This window comes from Nicotiana attenuata, unplaced genomic scaffold (assembly GCF_001879085.1).
Source record: "Nicotiana attenuata strain UT unplaced genomic scaffold, NIATTr2, whole genome shotgun sequence".
NCBI classification, from domain to species: Eukaryota; Viridiplantae; Streptophyta; class Magnoliopsida; order Solanales; family Solanaceae; genus Nicotiana; species Nicotiana attenuata.
This window is the reverse complement of record NW_017673083.1, coordinates 59052-84056: the sequence shown is the minus strand read 5'-3', so window position 1 is coordinate 84056 and position 25005 is coordinate 59052. Positions and strand designations below refer to the sequence as shown.

The 25005-nt window shown below is 38.1% G+C and overlaps 1 protein-coding gene across 1 annotated transcript; it reads left to right on the top strand.

The window, feature by feature from the left end:
* Nucleotides 1–22534: 22534 nt before the first annotated feature.
* Nucleotides 22535–24784, top strand: LOC109215401 (probable aquaporin PIP2-5). Its single transcript, XM_019379465.1, has 3 exons — nt 22535–23236; nt 24043–24183; nt 24328–24784. Exons 1-3 carry the CDS (start codon nt 22646–22648, stop codon nt 24448–24450), a joined length of 855 nt encoding a protein of 284 aa, XP_019235010.1. The 5' UTR covers nt 22535–22645; the 3' UTR covers nt 24451–24784.
* Nucleotides 24785–25005: the final 221 nt, after the last annotated feature.

The window sequence follows — 25005 nt, the reverse complement described above, 5'->3', positions numbered from 1 at the left end:
TTCTTTATAAGTTCCATCGAACTTGTGGTTTTCCTCTAAAATGTAGTACTTCCGCCGTTCCAAGTTATGTAAATCTGTTTGATTGAGTACGAAGTTTAAGATAAAATGAAGACTTCTTGAATTTTTAGTCCTAAACAAGTCAAAAAGGGATCTATAATATTTGTGTTAAGATACAAGCTTCTCATTAAGGGTAAATTGAAAGTTTAAGTTAAATTGTTTCCAAATTTAGAAAGGGATCATTCTTTTCGGAACGGACCAAAAAGGAAATAGGTTCATAAAACTGGGTTTATTGGTATTCTTAGTGTTTTTTTAATAAACTATATATGATATTTAAAACTCACTAGACCTTGCGCACACCAGCAAGGACCCATTTGGCAATAGATTTTGTCAAAATATATTTGGGATTTTTTTGCAAATACATGTTTGGCCATAGATTTCATCTACATTTTGCAAATTCCCAAAATCCAAATCTTGTTTTGGCCCAAAATATCACTATTATATTTTTTAAAAATTGCCCCAAACTTTTATATTTTATAAAAGAGTCCACCATTTATTATTTTATAACAATGCTGCTTCGTCTTCTCGGTCATCTGAAGTGTCTTATGTAGTTCATTATAAAAATAATAATTTTGGTACCAAATTTATTTATGTTCAGGACTATGGTTTGCGATAATATAATGAATGTTATGATAAAGGTACTGTTAAGTATTTGTGATAGTTTTTAGAACTTGTGGGTATAAATCATGTTTCATGTTTTTTTTTTTTAAAAAAAAAAAGTGAAATATGTATTGAAAACTTAATTATGTCCAAATACATTTTCATCTTCAAACTAAACTTCACCCAAATCAGATTTTTCAAAACAAAATTAAAAATCTATGGCCAAACGCTAGCTAAAATTCCGAGACGAAAGCGATCTTTTTAGCACCACCACCTGATCTTCTTCCCCTTCACATTTTTTACCTACTACAATTGATCTTTCCTTTTTTCCTCTTATTCTTCATTCTATTCGGATATCATACAGCTATCCTTAAGATTAATATATAGTAGTATAAAAATGCCACACATGCATCTTTCCAAAACCCACCCCAAGCTTCAAAACAAAACAACAAAGAGAAGATGAATTTAAAAATAAAAAATACAATAAAAGAACGAATTGCTATGGGAGAAATGACAAGACAATGAGCATGGCATGTACGATGCCCTCTATCCAATAATGAAGCCGTGAAGAGAACGCCTAGTTGGGGACCCGCCATATATCCACAATACTGTCTCGGACCGAAAGATAAAAACGCTGAATATGTCACGTGACCTTTTGGACTATGTTGAACCGTCCATACCTCATCCACCCGCTATATCTTTGACTGTCCACGTGTCCTCTCGGCATTTAAGCTCAATAAGATTTTAGTTTATAATGACTTTCTTTTAATTCTATAATGATTTGATTGCTTGAAACAAAATTGATTCATTGTTACCTTATATTGAATTGTTAAAATTCAAACAAGAAGTTTTTATTCCGGGTAATTTGCACTTTAAATAATTAATTTAAGCGCATCTTAACTATAAGTTTTGCATTGGAGACTAATTCCTCTTAAGTGTATTCAAAAAATATGATGCACTTAAAGATTTTTTTCTTTTGATTAAACTCAAATTGTATTATTCAAAAGTATATATGTACAAAGCCGTGTAACTGCTGACCAGCTACAATCCAGTATCTACAAAACTCTTCCTAGCTTACAATTGCATTTTCCATCTAACCAACTAGGCATTTCTGCTAACCACAAGAAAATTAAACAGATTATTACATAAACAACTAAGCAAATCTGTCTAAACTATGTAACGTCTGCTGCCACTTTGGTTGTCCTCTGCCTTATGTGTGCACATGTAGAACAATTTCTCTGCATATTCTGTGCTCCTCAAAAACACCTTGCTGGAAATGAATCATGTTTCTCTCCCTCCATATACTGTATATAAGCATAGCAAACACATAGCTGATGATTGCAGCTTTTTATGTCTTTTTCCTAGCCATACTGCTTGCCCAATTGAGCTTCTCTTTCCATCTCTTTATGCTTCTTTTCATGCCTAGCCATAGCAATAATCTGGTCCATACTCTGCTGGTAACTGGGCATTCAAAGAAGAGGTGTTGCAGTGTTTCAGTAGCAGCTTTGCAGAAGACACAATCCCGCGGCACCTGTATTCCAATTCTACTCAGCCTATTTACAGTAGATAATCTTTCATGTGCAGCCAACCATAGTATGAATTTGTATCTGGGATGGATGTTTGTCTGCAAGATTATACTCTTCCACTAGACTTTCTGGTACTGAGGCATCAACATAAGGTAAGTCTGCTTTATGGAAAATTTGCCTTGTACCTGTAGTGTCTTCAGTCGATCACATAGGGTCCCCTGCATAGGCTGTCTCTTCAGGTCTTCCTTTGTCTCAATTATTTTCCTGATTACCCAAGTTGCATTCTTAGGTGTAGGCATGTGTTCTAAATTCTACTTCTTAATATAGTAATTGTGGACCCATTTTATCCACAAGAAATCCTTTTTCATTGCAACTGCCCATAGTTATTTCATCACAGTAGCCTTGTTCCAAATGCACAAGTTGATGACATTCAATCCCTCTGTAGATGTAGGCCTACAGATCTGTTCCCAAGCTATTAGAGCTTTCCTTGTTATCGTTGTTTCTCCAGTCCATAAAAAGGTTCTGCAAACTGCATCTATCATCTTCATGACTTTCTTAGGGAGTAGAAATATCTGTGCCCAGTATGTTTGAATGCCAAACAGTACAGACTTTATCAGTTGAAGCCTGCCAGAATAAGATAGTAACCTTGCTGACCAGCACCTTATTCTATCTGTTATCTTCTCTATTAGGGGTAAACATTGCTGCACAGTTAGTTTTTTAGAGGATAATGGTACTCCTAAGTATTTGAAAGGGAGGTTCCCTCCTCAAACCCCAACATACTCAAGATTGCATGTTTTTTATCTGCATTCACCCCTGCCATGTAGATAGAGATTTTGTCTTTGTTTGCTTGTAAACCAGAAGCTGCAGAGAATTCCTGAAATACCCCTTGAAGTAACCTGATGGATTCAATGTCTGCCCTACAAAATATGAGCAGATCATCTGCAAAGCAGATGTAAATTATGCACAGTTTCCTGCATCTAGGATGGAAATTAAAGTCTCCATTTTCTGCTAGCACCATCATTTCCCTATTCAAATACTCCATTGCAATTACAAAGAGGTAGGGGGACATAAGGCTGTATTCTGGGCCGAGCCCGGGCCTAAACGGGCCAAACGGGCCGGGCCAAACGATCCCGGGCTTAGGCGGGCCGGTCTTTGGCGGTCCCGGGCCTAACGGTCTCGGGCTTCACGGTCCCAATGGGTGGAACCGGCCCACGACGATCCTAAGCCCACATGGTCCCAGGCTAAATGAGCCGGGCCCACGGGCCTAAACGGGCCTAACGGGCTTTTTCATTCCGGGCTATTTGTTTTTAATTTTTTATCTAAAGCAATTTCTTGCAAACTATATATGTATATACTAATATAAATTGCTTATATATAGCTATATAAATATATATATAGTATATATAATATATATTAAAGTTTGCATTTAATATATAGCCGTTGAGGCCCGTTTGGCCCGTTAGGCCCGGTTAAACCGGCCCAGGCCCGCCTGCCGGTCCCGAACTTAGCGGTCCCGGGCTCGTGGGCTAATTGTTCAAGACCGGCCCGCTACGGGCTTATAGTACCATTTGGGACCGGCCCACTGAGACCGGCCCGTTTGGCCCGCGGTCCCGGGCCGGTTCCGGGCTGGGCCCGGCCCACAGTGCAACTTTAGGGGGACATAGGGTCCCCTTGTCTGATTTCTCTTTGTCCTTGGAAAGGTTTGGTGAGGCCTCCATTTAGCACAAGAGAGTATGAAACCGTTGTGATACACTCCATAATCCATTCAATGAATCTGAATGGAAAGACAAGATCACTGAGCATTCTCCTCAAGAACCTCCAGTCTATAGTATCATAAGCTTTCCTAAGATCCACTTTCATGACACATCTAGGGGATACCCCTTTTCTATTGTATCCCTTGAATAGTTCATGACTGAATAAGATGTTGTCAATAATACTCCTTCCTTCTATAAAAGCAGATTGTGACTGACTCACTATGTTCCCAATCACCTTCCTAATTCTCAGTTGTAACACCTTTGCAATGATTTTGTACAAAGTGTTACAGCATGCAATAGGCCTATAGTCTTTAACTAGTGATGGTGAGCTAATCTTAGGAATCAAAGTGATAACTATACAATTCAACTTCTTCTGCATTTTTCCTGTCTCAAAGAAGTTCTGTACTGCAACATATATATCATTCTTCACTAATTCCCAGTTTCTTGTGAAGAACTCAATAGGGAAACCATCTATCCCTGAAGCTTTGTCTGTTGGCATATCTTTGATGGCTATGCCTATTTCTATAGATGTCACTGGCTTTATCATCTCTAGTTGCTGCTCCCTAGTCAACATTGGCCCTTTTTTAATGATCTCTGAGTTTGGACATTTAATCTCACCACTGCAACTACCAATTAGTCCTTTGAAAACAGTAATGAATTCTGATTCTACCTGCATTGGATCTATGAGTTTAATACATGTTTCTGTGTATATGGATGAGATTGTGTTCTTACTCTGTCTAATCTTCCACTGAGCATGAAAGTACTTTGAGTTACTATCTCCACACAGAATCCAATTTGCCCTGGATTTTTGTCTAAGTAGTTGTTCTTCAATATTGCTCCACTTATCTAGTTCAGCTAGTATCTCTTTTTCCTGATCAAACAGGCTCTGGCAGAATGGTTGAACATTTATGTTGGCTTGCACAATCTCCAGTTGTTGTCTAGCTTTATTCAACCTTTGTTCATAAGAAGCCATATATTGATTTAGATCCTTCAGTTCATTCTTCAACTCCTGTAGCTTCCTACTGACATTTGACATAGCATCAGTACCCTTATTCTGTTCCCATACTCTCTTTACTCGTGCATGAAACTCAGGGTGTTCCATGATATTTACAAAGAACTTAAATGGCTTAGGGTACATTCTTCTCTTCTTTCCACATCTCAGTATCACAGGGGAATGATCAGATACTCCCGGACTTAGGAAATTTGCCTCTATATGACCATACTGCTGTACCCATTGAAAATTGCCCAGTGCCCAATCAATTTTGCTATAAACTCTTCTTCCCACAGGCTATTTGTTGCACCTGGTAAAGTGCCTGCCTACTGACCTTATGTGAGTCAACTGCAGGCTAGTTAGTAGTTCCTGAAAACCTTGCACTTCCTTAGCTGTAACTGGTTGCCCAATTCTGTCCTCAGTAGTAAGTCCATTATTAAAATCACCACATATAAGCCATGCATTACTGATTTGTGCTCCAACTTGTTGTAATTCAACCCATAAATCCTCCCTTCGTTGCAATGTGTTTTTAGCATACACCACAGTAAATTTTGTGGTAAACTGGGTTGAGCTTTCCTCTATTAAACAGTGTATATATTGATCCTTTATAACTAGTATCTATACGTTTGTACTATCCTTCCATAAAAGCCAAATTCTGCCATTTGCTGCTGTGTTATAGTTGCAGAAGTATTTTCAACCTCTAGCTACTTTCTGCAGAATTTTCTTTGCTTTCCCTTCTTTAACTCTGGTTTCCACACATCCCATGAGATCTATTTTTTGTCTTTCAATTCTTTCTGTTTAGAGAGCTTATTCAGCCTTCTAATATTCCATGTACACACAATCATGGGGGGTTTGCCACCTTATGAACACATACAGGTTCTCCCCCTGTAGTGTTAGGTTCCTCAATTCTCAGCACAGTAAATCTGTTTGCCCTCTGCATCATCATAGGTTCACTCTGAGCAGACTCTTGTACAACTTTATTCTTGACCTTTGCTAGTGTGCTAATCTCTTGCTCATTCTGTTGCAGAATATGGTTCTGTGTATACTTTGGGAGGCACTGTGTTGTGCCTCTACCACCGTATTTTCAGTTTGATCTCCTTCTTGATTTATCCCCTGATCTTTTTTTGGTACTTTAACTAGCCATACTGGTTTCTTCTTTCTATTTCTTCTCCTTTTCCTCTTAGTTACTTCCTGGTAGGATTCCTCCTTTGTTTCTGGATCAATTCTTCTATAATTCTCTACATCATGGCCAAATTTTATGCAGTCTACACAAAATTTTGGCTTCCAATCATATGTCACCTGTTGTTGAAATACCCCAAAAGGTGTATCGATCTCAATACACTCTAGCAAAGGCTGAGAGATATCAACTTCAATCAACACTCGAGCATAAGAGATCCTCTCCATTTCAGCAGTTATTTTATCTGTATACAGTGGTTTCCCAACTCCACTAGCCAATTTGCTTAATGCTTCAGGCGACCAATAACCCACTGGTAGACCTGGGAACTTTACCCACAATGGAAAAGTGCTAAGGCATTCTGGATCAAAGTAAAAGTCAATTTCCCAGTTCCTCAAAATCAGTGGTTTACTGTGGTATGTGTATGGGCCAGCATGCAAAACCAAGTCCCTATCCTCTATTGTTTGGAACTTGATACTAGTATCCCTCATCATGGTACAAAATCTTAGGTTTAGCAACAAAATTCCATGCCGTATTAACATAATTGTCCATTGATCGAACATATGGTTTGTCTCCAAGTACATATCCTATTAATGCAGAATTCCACATCTTCTCATGTGCTTTGATATCATCAGCTACAATCTTCACCACCAATTTACCATCCCTCATTGATGGAGGAAAATAGGTAAGTGGTTTCCCCATTTGGGAAGCACGGTTGTTTTCCAGTCCTTCATCTCGTTCAGTCTGTTCCTTCTCCACCATATTTTTGGGCTGCTTATCAGTGCCAATTCCAGAGAATTGGAGTCGCCGCGGTTCATGAATTTCCCTCTTTACTTGTTCTTTACCTCCCCTTACAGGGAGATTTTGATTTGAATCTATCAATTCTGCCTCAATTTCACTCTCCTCTTCAATTGATTGAAACTTTAAAGGTAGGAAACTTCCAAAAGTCAGTGGAATTTCCTCCTTAGGATTCCAGTCGCCGGTGTAATCATCGCCTCCGTCATAGTCGCCGGACGGTCCTCTTTGTGGCGGTTATCGGTCATCTTTTTCAGTTACCAGCGTATGTTAGCATGCCAGCTTAACATGCGTCGAGAGCGTCAATATTTTCTTTTGCAGGATGTTGAGAGAGTTCCCGATGCACTTAAGATTAATTAGTCTTAAGTACATCTTAAATGTAATTTTTGCACTTTAAAGTTTAACTTCATACGCGAATGTCTGAAGTTCGCATTTAGGTGGGGGGACTTCAGTCGCGAACGCTACCCAGAATTTGTAACTTCACGTCTGAAGATTGCGATGCCACAAGGAGAACTTCAGACGTGAAAACCACTCGAGATTTCTCACTGAAGACGCAAATCTTTGAAACTTCAGACGTGACGTCTAAAGTATGTTCTAAAGTGGATGAAGTTCTAAATATTTGTGCAATGCGGGTATATGTTCAATTATGGTCAAAAATCGAATATATCTGCACTTCCCCTCCCCCCCCCCCCCCCCAATTTATGCCATAGTTTTCCAAATCAACTCAACTTTTAGATGGGCTAACTTGGCGGTATCCCAATAATTACCCACCACAAAATATGTGTTTACCTTAAAAATGAGTAATAATAAAAACTTTACGCGGTTTAAAGGATATATGGTTTAATTCAATACCAATGATCTAATAACATCAAGTAACTAAATTAAATAAAGAATGAACGATCAAACCAATCGTAATGTAGCAATCAAGCCTGGTCTCAAGTTGAACACTAAAATTCGGCCTCGATCGAACCCTCAATATGGGTCTAGTTGCGATTAAAGAAGAGAGTAACTTGTATTGGGAAAATCAAGTTAACATATTGAATTTATTATGTGATGATATATCAAGACACGTGGATCAATAAGAGAGTGACAACTGGCAAAGGATAGCTGAAGACACACGAGCTTTGACAGGCACGGGCAGAGATTCAAGAAAACAGGGAGGAACATTTACTCGGGCCTCTTGGTAATATGAAGAGGCATCAGAGGAATGAACCTAGATAGCAAAAAGTACAAATACATATTATCCGTAATTAATGAGCATCAATGATGGAAAACGTTATAGAATCTTCACGAAACAGTTACGATTACCAATTATAACGTTATTTTAAATGTCATTAATTGCTCATAATGGCTCTATTATGAGAGGAAAGGAAACATATTACTGAGAGATAGCTATAAAAGAGAGATATAATATTTGTAAAGACACACAATATTATTGGAATACACGGATTTACTTTGCTTTCTTCTATTCGGATATCATTTATTTCAATTCTTCTTATTTGTTCCAAATTTGATTATCAATAACCCGAGTTCTTCTAAGAAATAAGCTTTGAACCGAATTTCCTATTTTCTGGTTAAACAAATTGGTTCCGTTACCGGGAATTTGATAATCTATTACTTTCTGAATCGATTTTTTTGTCAAATCAATCATGTTGAATATCAATGACAACAATCAAGAAGACCATCAACAATAGGAGAATCTGCAAGGAGGTGGAATTTCGGTCCCTTCCCCACGAAATTCTCCTCGAAAATCTCGAGAAGGAACTCCTGATGGGTCTCGGTCAAATGTGAATGATCAATTTGAAAATGATGAAGCTATTAATGAAGCTTCGAAAAACATAATCGCTCAACAGGTCAGCAATGCTCTTGAGGCCTTCGCTAACCAGCTGCCAGCCGTGCCGCCAACATCAACTATAAACAACAACACCTTAGAAAATCCTCGCTCAGGACTCGTTAACTCGGGCAGTGGAGGAACTCCAAGCGAATCACGTGATGGAGGGTTAGGTAACCCAGTTAATTCTGATTTACAAAATTTAGTACTAACTTTGCAGAAACAGCTCAAGGAGCAGAGCGACCGCATAGAGAAAATACCTGGAGTGTCGCCTGTAATCAAGGGAATAGATATGGACAAGTACTCACAACAACTTTGGAAGCCAAGTGCTACTCCCCTTCCGATTTTGAAGAAATTTAAGATGCCCGATATTCCAAAATATGATGGAACAACTGATCCAAGGGATCACATAACTGCCTTCACAACCGGAGTAAAAGGCAATGACTTGACCAAGCAGGAAATTGAATCAGTACTGGTCAAGAAATTCGGAGAAACACTCACTAAGGGATCATTAACATGGTATTCTCTTTTACCCGAAAATTCTATAGATTCTTTTACTGAACTTGCAGATTCATTCATCAAAGCACACTCGAAAGCTCAAAAAGTTGAGAAAAGAATGGAGGACATTTTCAAAATAAAGCAAGGGGATACAGAGCTGCTCAGGGAATCCGTGGACAGATTCCAGCGTGAGAGGATGATGTTACCAGGTGTACCAGATAACTGGGCAGCTATGGCATTTGCCAGCAATCTAAATGAAAAAGTTCAGAAGCCACGAGGAGACTCAAGGAAAGTCTACGTGAATTTCCAGCAACAACTTGGAATGATATTTATAACAGATATAGCACGAAGCTGCGGATAGAAGAAGATACCATCATTCAATCTCGAAGGGATGAAAGGGTAAGTTCAAGGCGAGCTGAAACTGAAAAAAGGTCCGGAAAAAACAGGTACGAGCCATACATGGGACCAGCAGGAAGAGACTCACGTTCAAAATAGGAAAACCCAAGGTATGATCATAGATCAAGAGATAGAGAGTCAGGTTCATCATCAAGGTTCGAAAAAGAACGAAACACGTGAGAGACGCGAGATGATGACAAAAGCTCGAGGCAAAGATTGGCGGTTACAGTTTTACTGTTAGCACATCCGAGTTGGTGGTCATTTTAAGGAGCATGGGAGACAAGGTAAGCTGTCCGAACAGGCGAAATCCTGATTTTTGGTGTGAATTTCACAACGATCACAGTCACAAAATGGCGGATTGTAAATTGCTGCAAGGTGAAGTAGAACATTTATTAAAACAAGGATATTTAACTGAATTATTTAGTGAAAAGGGAAAGCAGACATATATGAAAAATAGGTAGGAGCCCCCAAAACTCCCTTAACCGAAAAGGACGATTAATGTCATAAATGGAAGAGAAGAAATCAATGGCGTAACATACATGGCAGTGAGGAAGGTATCAAAAATAACAGTTACTCATGGAAAGCGAGTCCGACAGGTCTTGGAGGAAGATAGTATTACATTTGAGGATGCAGATGCAGATGGCGTGCTGACCCCACATAATGATGCACTGGTAATATCTTTACTTGTACGTGACACTAATGTGAAACGAGTTTTGATTGATCCAGGTAGTTTCGTGAATATCATTCTGTTAAGAGTGGTAAATGAGATGCAAGCTGATGATAAGTTGATACCCAAGGCTCATACCTTGTCCGGTTTTGACAACTCGAGCGTCGTGACAAAAGGTGAGATAATACTTACCATATTCGCAGAAGGAGTAGTCAAAGATACCATATTTCAAGTAGTAGACATGGATATGACTTATAACATGATTCTCTGTAGACCATGGATACATGAGATGGATACTGTTCCATCCACTTTGCATCAAGTTATCAAATTCCCTTCACAATGCGGAATACGACAAATACGTGGTGACCAACAAGCGTCTCGAAGCATTAATTTCGTTGTAGATGCAAGCGCAAAAAGCAAAAACAAATAACAATCACAGAACCAAGTTGAGGATGCTGCAGCGCAAACCTCAACTGAGCATGGGCGAACAGATGTAAACTCGAGGCCTGACACCATCCAAGAACCAGAAGAAAATGAAAACATCAAAACAATGATTGAGGAGTTAGAAGCTGTAGTATTATTTGCACCCTGGCCTGACAGAAAAGTCTACATCGGAACCAATCTCAGCCATGAAATGAAATGTAAGTTGATTGAATTTTTAAAAGCTAACGTAGACTGCTTTGCTTGGTCCCATTCAGATATGACAGGTATACCCCCGGAAGTAATGACTCACAAATTAAATAAAGATCCATCGTACCCACCTGTTAAACAAAAGAAAAGGAAACAAGGCTCCTTCAAGAATTAGGTGATTCAAGATGAGGTGCAGAAACTTTTAAAAATTGGGTCTATACGCGAGGTAACGTATCCAAATTGTTTGGCTAATACTGTTGTAGTACCTAAAAAGAATGGTAAGTGGTGAGTTTGTGTAGATCATACTGACCTAAATAAAGCTTACCCTAAAGATTCTTTTCCATTGCCGTATATAGATCAACTAATTGATGCTACTGCAGGACATGAATTATTGAGCTTTTTAGATGCCTATTCAGGGTATAATCAAATAAAAATGGATCCTATAGATGAAGAAAAGACTTCATTTATAACAGACAGGGGGACTTACTGTTACAAAGTGATGCCATTCGGTCTCAAGAATGCTGGCGCCACATATCAAAGGATGGTGACCAAAATGTTTCAGGAATATCTAGGGAAAACCATGGAGGTTTTTATAGATGATATGCTGGTCAAGTCACAACAAGCAGGGAATCATATTCAACACTTGACCGATGCCTTTCAGATTCTTCGTACATTTAATATGAAGTTAAACCTTGAAAAATGCGCGTTTGGGGTTTCGTCAAGTAAGTTCTTGGGATTTCTTGTTTCTAACCGTGGTATTGAAGTAAATCCCGTGTAGATTAAAGCTATTGAAGAAATTTCGGATATACTGACGAATAAAAAAGAAGTACAACGACTGACAGGAAGAATAGCTGCTTTGGGAAGATTTATTTCCAAGTCATCATAAAAATGCTTCAGGTTCTTTTCAGCTCTAAAAAAGCAAGATCAATTTGATGGACTGAAGAATGTCAACAGGCGCTTAAAATTTTGAAAGCATACCTATCAAATCCACCATTGCTTGCAAAACCAAAAAATGGGGAAAAACTACTTATTTACCTTGCTGTTTCAGAAGTAGCGGTAAGTGTTGTGTTAGTTCGAGAGGACCAAGGTAAACAATCTCTGATTTATTATGTTAGTAAGTCATTATTAGATGCTGAGACTCGATATCCTCATCTAGAAAAACTTGCACTCGCATTAATTATGGCATCTAGGAAGTTAAGACCTTATTTTCAATGTCATCCTATCTCTGTAGTAGCTGCTTATCCCTTACGCAACATATTGCATAAACAAGAGTTATCGGGTAGACTAGCCAAATGGGCTATAGAGTTAAGTGAATATGACAAAGCATATCAACCAAGAACTGCAATAAAGTCACAAGTTTTAGCAGATTTTGTGGCAAATTTTAGTCAGGGAATGTAGCTGGAGGCAGAAAAAGAATTGCAGATATTTAATGGGTCTAATCCAGGTACTTGGACCTTATTTACAGATGGTTCACCGAATGTAAAAGGAGCCGATCTGGGCATTGTTTTGGTACCACCTACGGGAGAAACTATACGACAAGCCATAAAATGCCATCCTATTACTAATAATGAGGCAGAATACGAAGCTGTGATTGCAGGTTTAGAATTGGCACGAGAGCTTGAATAGAGCAAGTCATAATTAAAAGCGATTCACAACTCGTAGTTAACCAGATGCAGGGGACTTATACAGCCAGAGAGGCGAGAATCCAACAGTACCTGAAAAAGGCACGGGATTTGGTAAGGCAATTTCAAACTTGGAAAGTCATGTAGATACCAAGGGAAGAAAATGCCGAGGCAGATGCTCTAGCTAATCTTGCGTCTGCTGCAGAAGTAACAAATGCAGAAAATGCTTCCGTGATTCATTTATTTCATTCCATGCTTGATCAAGATAAAAATGAGGTAAATTACAATAATTTAACATGGGATTGGAGAAATGAAATTGTCAATTTTTTGCAGTATGGAATACTTCCTGAAGATAAGAAAAAGGCTCAGGCACTTCGCCAAAAGGCAGCCCGTTACTGTTTAAGACAAGACAATTTATATTGTAAGATGTTTGATGGCCCTCTAGCAAGATGTCTCGGACGTTCTCAAACAGAATACGTGATGAGAGAAATACACGAGGCACATTGTGGAAATCATGCAGGAGGAAGATCTTTGGTAAAAACCATGGTTAGAGCCGGTTATTATTGGCCAAAAATGGAAGAAGACGCGGAAAATTTTGTGGTAAAATGTGACAAGTGCCAAAGGTATGGTAACAACATGCATCGACTAGCTGAATTATTACATTCAGTCGTTGCACCATAGCCATTTATGAAGTGGGGATGGATATCGTAGGACCACTACCACAAGCCAAAGGCAAGGTAAGATTATTATTAGTACTCACTGACTATTTTACTTAGTGGGTAGAAGTGGGAGCTTTCAAACAGGTATGAGACAAAGAGGTCAGAGACTTCATCTGGCGGAACATCATATGCCGATTCGGGGTGCCAAAAGAAAGCGTATGTGATAATGGCCCGCAATTCATAGGTGCATAAATCACAGAACTTTTCCAAAGTTGGCATATTAAAAGGATTACTTCAACTCCTTACCATCCGGTGGGTAATGGACGAGGTGAATCAACAAATAAAGTCATTATCAACAACTTGAAGAAAAGACTGGAGGAATCTAAAGGCAATTGGCCAGAGATATTACCTGGAGTCTTATGGGCTTACCGAACAACAGCAAAAACAAGTACGGGAGAAACACCGTTTTTACTTGTATACGGAGCTGAAGCCTTAATTCCAGTTGAGATAGGGGAACCAAGTACAAGATATACACAAGCAACTGAGGAATCAAACGAAGAAGAGATGCGGTTAAACCTGGATTTACTTGAAGAAAGGAGGGAAATTGCATTAATAAGGATGGCAGCACAAAAACAAGTTATGGAGCGGTATTTACAATCGGAAAGCTCGTCTCAGATACTTCAAGATTGGGGACTATGTACTCAAGAAAGTTTCCAATCTACAAGAGCAGCCAATGCAGGAAAGTTAAGTCCAACTTGGGAAGGGCCTTATAAGATTCATGGTATCGCAGGAAAAGGAGCATACGAGCTTGAAACATTGGAGGGCAAGATCCTACCTTCAAATTGGAATGTTGTTCATCTAAAGAGATACTACTTCTTAGGAAAGTAAATAATCATGGGCAGGTATCCTCACTAATAATTTTTATTTTTGATTTATTAAAATTTACTAACGATTTTAGATGATAGGCAAAAAGCTAGCCCGCACTAAATGATGAATTACGACCTGAAAGACACGTGGAAAGAACATAATTCCCGGTATAGGGTTACAACTATTCTGATGGAAATTTAAATGGGTTAAGCAGTCTTCATCTAAAATCGTACCTCCGAGTCCCATATGTTTTTCCTTTTCAGGAAAAGGACCGCATGGAAGGAATAATCAAGTGCTCAAGATTTCATACTTCAAAGCTCAAACACTTGGGGGACTATATAATATACATATGATATATGTAAGGCAAAGAAGACTGAATTTCAAGAAAATTTCAAGTCAAGCCTAAAAGTCTACTCATCAAATATCAAGTTCAGAGCAAAGTCACGAGACAATTACACAAGCCTGATCAAAAAACCTATGAAGAGTACACTCGTGGATACAGATCTCAAAATCTTACGATGTTTAGGTTAAAGGCAGCGTTTAGCCATGGGTCATAAAGAAACCCTTGGATTTTCTTTAGTTTTTGCAAATCTATTGTAAAGAAAACAGTTACGGAAAAGTAATAGAAGATATTTAAATACATGTAAGACGTTATTTAAACTTGACAAAGTTTGAATAAAAACTTTATCAAAGTTATTTCAAGAAACATGTGTATTCCTATTTCTTTTCCGTATGATTACACCATTATGAAGTTGAGACGTCTTCTTCATTAAGTGTCATATATAAAAGGGCCCTCTTTTATAAATTCATGTTTGATTAGATCCATGAAGTTAATAAAGCATTTCTAAAAATGCAAAAAGTCAAAAGGGTAAGACAAAAACCCATGAATTAAAAAGCAAGACCTTAGACTTATAAAAAACAAGGCAAAAAGAGTAAAACAGAAACTCGAGAGAATTGAGTTGAAATAGAAAACTTATAATATTAAGTTTAAACTAAGTAGGAACTTAGTCATAAACTGAATGTCATTTTTTACAAAAAGCTCCGAAAAGACCTGGGGACTTGTCATCACCAAAAAATATAACCCCCAAAAGGGACCAGGGGTAAAACCACCACATATTCCACCAAAAAGGAAAAAAAAGTCAAATTTCACATGTAAACTTTCACTGTGGAGCAGGAGAAGGGTTCAAAATGGCATCATCAGCAACAGAAGGCTCGACTTGGTCTAAAGAAGCTGGGACATCCATTGCACTAGGATCAACTTCAACGTGCTCAGGAGTATCGGCCGCGGGAGAAGAAAAACTTTGGCCTTGCTGAGTTTTCTCAATAGTTTCTTTTATCTTAGCTAACTCAGCATCCAAGTTAAAACCCTCTTGGCTAGCTTCCACAAGAGTATCATGGCACGTATTCAAAATAGCCCAACTCACTTCAACAGCTGCTTTGTCCGCAAGAGCCTCATAATCTCTTTCCCATTGATCAATTTCACTCTTGAACTACTCCTTTTCGGCCAGAGCAGTATCATAAGAAGATTGCAAGGGGGCAAGTGAACTCTCCAAAAATTTAACCTTATCAGAAGACACACGAAGATCTTCTTGGGTCTGAGTGAGTGTTTGAACAAGTTCACCTGCATAAGCTTCTTTTTCGTTCAACAAGGCCTTCAAGCTTCTGATCTCTTCGGAGGCTTTATAGAGTTGTTCGGCAAATGATGACTCGAGGAAATTTCTATCCTTGCCTGCCTGATTGGAAGAAGCCTTCTCAATTGCCAACTCCGAAGTCACAATCTTCAACTGCTGCTCTAAGGTACATTTGTTTTCTTCTAAAACATCCATTTCAAGCTGGAGACTGTCATACTACTCTTTTCAATTGTCTGCCTCGATCTGGTAATCATGCATCAATTGTTCCGTCTGGGAAACCCTTTTCATCATCTCTGTGCCGACGAGATTGATCTAAAAAAAAGGGAATACATAAGAATCTTAGTAAAAGAAAAACAGTATATAATATGAAAGGAAATTTATACCTTCAACGATGATTGCACGATATCATTCATCCAAGTCAGAGAACTATGACTTTCCAGCTTGGATTTTTCAACTGGACCGATCAAGGGTTTCAACCACACGTCAGCTTGACCTGGCTTCTTTAGAAGATTACCTTCAGCAGGAACTGATAACTAGGGATTTTGACGTGTTTCATGCTCCTTCTTGCTTATGCTTTGAGTATAAATTCTTACAAAATAGACCCAAAAGGCTCATAAGTGTGCTTGGTTGCAGGTTTGATCAACAAAGTGACGAGATGTCAAATATCGGCTCAACAAGGAGTGAAACCTGCACAAGTATCAAAGACAAAGAGAACTGAGGAAAAACTAGCCTAGTGCGGCCGCCGTCCATTCTGTGCGGTCCGCACTAGGGAGATTCAGAGAACTGGCAAATCAAGTGTTAAAGCAGTGCGGCCGCAGTGGAGATTATGCGGTCTGCGCTGAAGACTTCGCAGCCGCACTACCATTCTACGCGGTCCGCGGAAGCCAACTTCAGAGAGATGTCCAGATCTTATCATCAAGCCTATGTGGTACGCAGTCGTCTCTGTGCAGACCGCGCTAGCTGCCTCCGCGACCGCGGTCCATTCTGCGCGGTCCGCGGAGCCTGAGTTCAGAGAGCCAAGATTTCAAGTCCAAGAGCCTAGTGCGGCCGCAGTCCATTTTGTGCGGCCCGCACTGACCCCACAGGGGTATTTTTGTCTAATTTTTCCAGCTTAGTATAAATAGAATATTTTTCCATTTTTAGGGTAACCAGTTATTATCAGATATTTTAGCACTGTAGCTGCGCTCGTGAGAAGACCTTTCTTAGCTATTTTTGGCATCTTTACGTAGTTTTAATCATTGAAACTTTGTATTTACTTTAGTAATTAATTAATATGTCTTTCTCTTCATCTATTTCTTTGATTTTAACTTCAAGCATGAGTAGCTAAACCCATTAGCTAGGGTTGTGGCTCAACCCTAGTATGGGTAATTGATGGGTGTTGTGATTTAAGGTTAGATTGATTATGGGTGTTTGTTATTTGGGTCAATTTTATGGTCTAATTTATGAATTAGTGATTGCAAACACTAGTTTGTGCTAAGTTGACTTGGCTCTTCTTGAGAAAGAGAGCCTAAGTCTCCAAAATTGATCCAACAAGGAATTGGGATGGACTCAAGAGATTTGATAGTCCCAATTAAAGGGTTAAACCTCGAGAGAGTAATTACCCGACTTGAACCCTAGTTGCTCGAGCATATATGCATACCCAATTGGTCTCGAGAGAGTCAATTGGGCAAAACCACTCTTTCTACCGAGAGGTGTAGAGTGGGTAGTATTGAGTAACGGTTATAACATATTTCCCCAATCATGTCAATCGAGCCTTAGGTGCAATTACCCGTCAATTAGCTACCTAGGTAAAGGTCACTACCCTAGTGCCCTTTAAACTATTAGATACAACTTGTAGCAATTTACTCTTAGCTTAATCTAGTTGCATTTTCAATTAGTAGTTTGATAATAGTAGAATATAAAGAAAAACCCAAAAATGAATAGAAGACCAATTAAGAGCACACACGCAATCCTAAGCTAAATGGATACTCGATTCCAATCCTAGCTCTCTGTGGATTCGATCCCGACCCAAAATCGGATAAAAGCTATTGCGACCCTCTCTCGCTACTTTTTAGTGGTGCGAAGTTGGCAGCGATCAGGAACCTCAATGGTAATTTGTTCACTCTACCTCCACTTGAAGAACCAACTTCGGTTCGAGTAACATTTGTAGCGGGGACTGTAGAGGAAGTCATAATGGCTTGAGGAGGAGCAGAAACAGTAGCAGTAAAAACTGGCAAAGAATGTTCCATAGGAACAGACACGGGAAAAGAGGCAAGAGGTACTTTATCAGACACCAAATCGAAACCTTCACTATCAAACCCACGAGAAAAAAGTTGTTCATCAGAACCACGAGCTGCCATAGGGGTATCATCTTCTGAACTCACTAAGGTGGCTTCAACAGGATCGGTCACGGGAACAGAACGGGGAGGAGTAACTTCATCATCTGAAATAATGCACTTTCTAACACGCGGTCATTTTATCAATGAACCCTCATCTCGTTCCTCTTCCTCTTCAGAATCTTGGGATTTGTCAGCTTTCCTTTTCGATGAAGAACTCAGAATTATCTCCTGAGTCCTTGCCAAAGAAAGTCTGGAAGTTGTGATCGAATCGGCACTTACACCACGAATAGGAAACCTTGATAAAAAGAAGGGTCAGATACATTCTAAGGGAAGAATGAACGGGGGGGGGGGGGGGGGGTTAAGGCATTTACCATGAGTTTTAACCTTCCAAACAAACCTGTGAGAAAGGTTTTTCCAAGATCTACCTTCCATCGGAGCAACAGTCAACAATTTCTCTACCCAACCACGAAAATTGGTAATCTCGTCAATAGTTCCTATGGTTGCTGAAAAAAGAGAAAGTTAAACAGTCACGGGAAAAAACAAACCCCTTCAAAACAAAAAAGGTGAAAAAAAAAAGAAGAAGAGAAAGTTGCAAAAGTAAACTTACGTGCAAAATTCCACTTTTCAGTGAATGGTATATTTTCTTCACCTACCAACCCTACAGTAGGAGCAACAACAAATCTGGCATACCAGCCACGGTCCTTATCATCCTCAGGGCTGACTAAAACTCTCTTACTCCTCGCCTCCAAAGTAAAGATCCCATGTCGGAATAGCTTAGGGGAGTAGAGGCGAATCAGATGAAAAAAGGTAAAAGGCAAATTAGCCAAGCTAGCTAAGTGCCTTAGACAAGCAACAACCCTCCATACAATGGGGCCAATTTGTCCAAGACAAACATTGAAAAAACGACAGAACTCGATGATAACAGGATCAATGGGAGGTCTAAAATTAAGGGTAAAAGGATATGTATACACGAAAGAAAATCCAGTCATGTAGGATGTGATTCTTTGATTTGCATTAGGAATTATGATGGGGAAGTCAGATTTCCAATGGCAATCCCTACGGACGACAGAGATTAAACCTTCGGTAATTTGAGAAGGGTAGACATCAGCACGATCAAGAGAGGACATAGAGGAAACCTGTTTCTTAATCGATTCCCTATCAGAATAAAAAGAAAGTTCGGAGGGGACAATTTTCATCTACTAAGGGTTCACGAACTGGTTCATTGGAATCTCTGCTTTTAGAAGAAGTTCTATGTGGAAGAGAACCCCTGATTCTAGAAGATGAAGGAGGAGTGAAACTAGGTAAAGATGAAGGCGAACCTCGAATGGATGACGATCCTAAGCTACGTAACCTACCTCCTCTCCTGCTCCTAGTTGGAGCAAGAGGAAGTTCATCTACAATAAGAACTTTACGAGGATCAGGGTTTGAAGAAGACATGACTGAACAAGGAAGAAAACAAGAATGAATATTCAAAGATAAGGAACTTCTATGAGAAAGGCAAGACAAAAGTTATATTTATACTCAGAAGCAACTGTCAAACAAAGAAGGTAATGATGGGGGCGTCATAATGAAAACTATCACTTCGTGGTTGGTGCAGCCGCAAAAAAACCTTAAAAGACGCTGAAGGGTTGTAGACTCAATCAAAGGACGCCACGTGTCACGAGCATTAAATGGAAGTGACATACAAAGCGTCAGTTCTGAAGAAGGTATAATGGTGGCAAAAATTTCCGCTTTAATGAGATCCACTTTTCAAATATTCAATTGTTGAATAAATGACAAGTGGAGGAACTATCTGTATTGGGAAAATCAAGTTAACATATTGAATTTATTATGTGATGATCAAGACACGTGGATCAATAAGAGAGTGACAGTTGGCAAAAGATAGCTGAAGAGACACGAGCTTTGACAGGCACGGGCAGAGATTCAAGAAAACAGGGAGGAACAGTTACTCGGGCCTCTTGGTAATATGAAGAGGCATCAGAGGAATGAACCTAGATAGCAAAAAGTACAAATACGTATTATCCGTAATTAATGAGCATCAATGATGGAAAACGTTATAGAATCTTCATGAAACAGTTACGATTACCATAATGGCTCTATTATGAGAGGAAAGGAAACGTATTACTGAGAGATAGCTATAAAAAGAGAGATATAACATTTGTAAAGACACACACTATTATTGGAATACACTAATTTACTTTGCTTTCTTCTATTCGGCTATCATTTATTTCAATTCTTCTTATTTGTTTCAAATTTGATTATCAGTAATCCGAGTTCTTCTAAAAAATAAGCTTTGCCCCGAATTTCCTATTTTCTGGTTAAACATAACTGAAGAACACATTGAATAATAGCTAGAAGATAAAAAAAAAAACTTTTATTGCTTTGATATGCGTGTCAACATGTTAAAATGAAAAAGTTTTTCCCTTTATATAGTAGGGGAATTTCAATCCTAATACAAGTCTAGATAAGGTAAAAATCTTCTTGTTACGATAAATATCGATCCGCATTTGATATCAGATGGGATTTACGCCATAATATCCGGTTGAGGGCGTATATTACGGCTTCCCCCCTTGTCATGCTCAATCAGTTAAACTGAAGATTTTTTATCTTTTGTGAAATTGTACCTAGAGTAGGATTCTCCTACTATATAAAGGGAGTCTGATAATTCATGTAGCACAGTGTAACACGCAATCCAAAGCAATGTATTATTATTTTCTCTGTTATTAGCTCCTTTTCTTGTTCTTCAATTCTGGCTATTGCAAACCCGGATCGAGGGTGAATATTTCACTAAGACCGGAACTATTCTCCTGGTGTAGTTTGAATTCATTTTATCTTTGTTTGTTCAATCTAACTCAATTCATCGTTTTGTATTATATTAATCCGCGTATCTTTAAATCCACTTACAAATTAAAATGTTATCCGATTTTGTGGGTAAACAAAGACCAAACACGTCTTTAATTCTACGCTTCAATCCTGCCTAATAAATCTAAATTCGGATGTTTTATGTAACCCGAGGAAATGAAGGGAAGGGAGCATTAAGCACTCATCTTATAGGGCAAGTGAAACTAGAAGATCACTTGACCAAATGCTAAATTGCACACTAATTGGCACAAATAGAGATTTCTTGCTTTTGCATCATCTCTGGGGAAACTTTTCTTTCCATTTCTCTTTTATCAACCGAAAAAGTAGAATATAAGTGAATCAAGACTAAGTGCAATTCTAGAAACTATAAAATAACTAGCTGTTCATGACAATTTTCAAAACAATATTCCACCTAAATCAAACCACTTTGCCAGCCAATTGATGAATTAAATTGCTTAATTGAAAATAGTTGCCGACCGTAACGGGCAAAAAATGGGAGTCAATAATGTTCGTTGCAATTCCTTAAATCCATTAGTTTCTTGGAACTAGATATCATATCATGTCTTCTTTCAACGTTATTTTACAAGTAAAGGAAGTATTGCGTATGCATTTTACTTGATGTAATTGTTGAATATTTCGTAAGCAATTAAGGAAAGAAAATTATCAAGCAAATTAGGGTTGGACTTCTAACATATTTAATTAGAACTATAAATCTAAATTTCCTTTTTATTTTTCCATTTCCATCGCATGCAAATTTTCTTCAATTATTGGCAATGGATGGTTTTCTAAGATATTAATTAACGTAGACAGCTTATTACAAAATATCTTTTTTGGGGTGAGATTTGCTAAGTGAAGGAAAGTTAGTAATTCTGGTATATATAAAGTTAATTACATCTGAAGATTAGTAGCTCAACATTCATGTCTAAGTGAAAGACGAGCTAGCTTCACATCCACAAGATTTCACATTTTAGAACTCAAAAGCTATATGATAAAATAAAACTAGTGTAGTTCATTGAGGACATACTATCCAATACTGTCCTGATAACACAAAAAAACAATTCTTTTTCTCTTCCTTATGTTTAAAAAAAAAAAAAGTTTTGTTTATTAGCTTCACCCTTTTGCCCATAATATATTTCCAACAACGTAACTTTTTACTGTGTGTCTTTAGCCTTTTTGTGAAAATGGGTGAAACATGAGTGACTTGAATGCGGTGCACGAGAGTTTGTAAGTAGTAGTAGTTAATAAAATTAAGAAATATTTTTGTGGTAAGTGGGTAGGGGGGGCTGAAGCTGATGGACGACCATATGTGTCTGTTGGGTCGGTGAAAGCGAAATTCTTCTAACTTATTTTCCCGTGGACGGCCAATTATATCTACTTGCTCTATTCCACTATTACCAATTTAATTATTTACCTATCTCTCCCATCACGTTTTATTTTCTATCGTTTGATTGAATATAGAGTTTTAGAAAAAAATTAAAATTTATAGTTTAAAATAATCTATAGATAATTAGTATGTAGTTGTAAATTAACTCATAAATAATGGTAACTTCATCTCCTTTTGGTTTCAAATCAGATAAGCTATTGCAATATTGCCAATTTTAAGGATATTGGGAGATACTAATAGATTTTATTAAGTCCCAAAATGAAACTCTAGCGTCATCATCTTTTCCCCTATATAAACCTCTGTCTCTCACTCTTATCTTCCATCTCTCTCGCATAGTATTAGTCAAGAAAGAAAATACTCCAAATTTAGCATATAGTGAGAAAATGGCAAAGAACGTGGGTAGTGAAGGGTCGTTCACGACGAAAGACTACCAAGATCCGCCGCCAGCACCACTGATTGACCCAGTAGAGCTAACCCAATGGTCTTTTTACAGAGCACTCATTGCTGAATTCATAGCCACTCTTCTCTTCCTTTACATAACGGTGCTGACCGTCATTGGTTACAAGAGCCAAAGTGCAACGGCAACTGATCCTTGTGCTGGTGTTGGGATCCTTGGTATTGCTTGGGCATTTGGTGGCATGATTTTCGTTCTTGTCTACTGCACCGCTGGTATTTCTGGTGGTCATATAAATCCAGCAGTCACATTTGGATTATTCTTGGCGAGGAAAGTATCACTAATAAGGGCAGTTATGTATATGGTGGCTCAGTGTTTGGGAGCCATTTGTGGCGTTGGATTAGTTAAGGCTTTCCAATCAGCTTACTACCACCGCTATGACGGCGGAGCCAATATGCTCTCCGACGGATACAGTCACGGCGTCGGGTTGTCGGCGGAGATCATCGGAACTTTTGTTCTTGTTTACACTGTTTTCTCTGCCACTGATCCCAAGAGGAATGCTAGAGATTCTCATGTCCCTGTAAGTATTAATTAATGGAGTAGTATATTTATTTTTTATTAATTATTTCCATTTGCGTTCCTTCTTATGGAATAAGTATGTTTTTATTAGTTTTTTCCTCAGCTTCGCATGTGTTTTTCAATCTTCAACTTGATAATTAAATATACTACAACAACAAACTTAGTAAGCAGGACAGGACAAGGATCTAGGATTTAAACTTTATGGGTTCAATTTTAAGGTTCTTAGAATTGAATCATTTATATTTTTAAAGTTATGGGTTCATATATCTACTATTTTTGCAATTTTAATGAATTTTTACATACAAATTTTTAGTTCGGTTATGGGTTCAGTTGAACTCGCAGATAAAATACTACATCCGCCTCTGCTAGTAAGAATCCCACATTAGGATCTGAAGAGGTTAGGATGTATACACACATTAGTCCTACCTTTGTAAAGACATAGAACTTATTTTCAATAGACTATCGGCACAATAAAATACGGAAAAGAAACATTAATAGTAGAACTTGGTAATTAAATATGTCAAGGAGAAAGGAATAATTAAGATAAGAAAAAGAAAAAAAGAAGCATATGAGGATGTACCACCCGTAACTATATTAAATACTATATTTATTTCCTAGTATTGTACAACCGCAAATGGTCCATTGCATTTCCATAAAGTTCTTTTACTTTGAACTTTGATTCGTTTGCCTCTTTTTATCTTTCTTAATATGACAACAATTTCAAAAGTAGAGAGTTTAATACTATTAAATTCTCGAGTAATTTATATCTTCTTAGAGCAATGAATATATGGTTTTGTTGAATACTAGGTGTTGGCGCCACTCCCCATTGGATTTGCAGTTTTCATGGTTCACTTAGCCACCATTCCGATCACCGGCACCGGAATCAACCCGGCTAGGAGTCTTGGCGCTGCCGTTATCTTCAACCAACACAAAGCCTGGAAAGACCACGTAAGCTCCTCTTTCTTCTTATGACTAAGTGACTTGATAGTGTAAAAATTTACCAATATGAAAGGTCCTACCCAAAATATATATATATATAACTATTATTTAGTTAGTAGTTTGTGTTGATTAATTTCTTTCATGTTTTGGTAGTGGATATTTTGGGTAGGTCCTTTCATTGGAGCAGCCATTGCAGCATTCTACCATCAATTCATATTGAGAGCAGGTGCAGCTAAAGCCCTTGGTTCATTCAGGAGCACTACTTCTCAAGTTTGATGATTAAATTTGAGAGAAAAAGAGGAAAGGGTTGTTGTACTCTAAATATTTATGTCAATGTTTTGTTTTAATTAGTGGTCTTAATTTCTAGCTTTCCTTGTCACAAATTATGATGGTTTTGAAGATCATGCGCAATAGTGGTGTTGTACTTGAGAGCCAAAGATGTGTAGATTACAAATGTATTGTCTTTGGAAAGGGAAAGCTCTTTTTTTTTTTGGTATTCCCTTTTATCATTGACAATTGATCTTTGCATCTACACTTTGTGTTTAGGACTATCTTTCTTTGTATTTTTCACTTCTTTATCTTAATTCATTTCACTTTATGTTTCAGTCCACTTTTCATCTCTGTTCTTTGGATAATTATTTGCCTTTTAGTTGTGGGTCATTATAGTTCTTACATATCAAGTTTTGCACATTTATTTAATCGTAATCTTAAGCAAAAACGAATAATATATCTTATTATAATCTCAAGGATTAAATTTTCAAAAAGTCTATTTTCAAGTCTTTATCCTTGATATTGTTTTTTCCGGAGACGCACTGCTGGGTTATAGTTTCT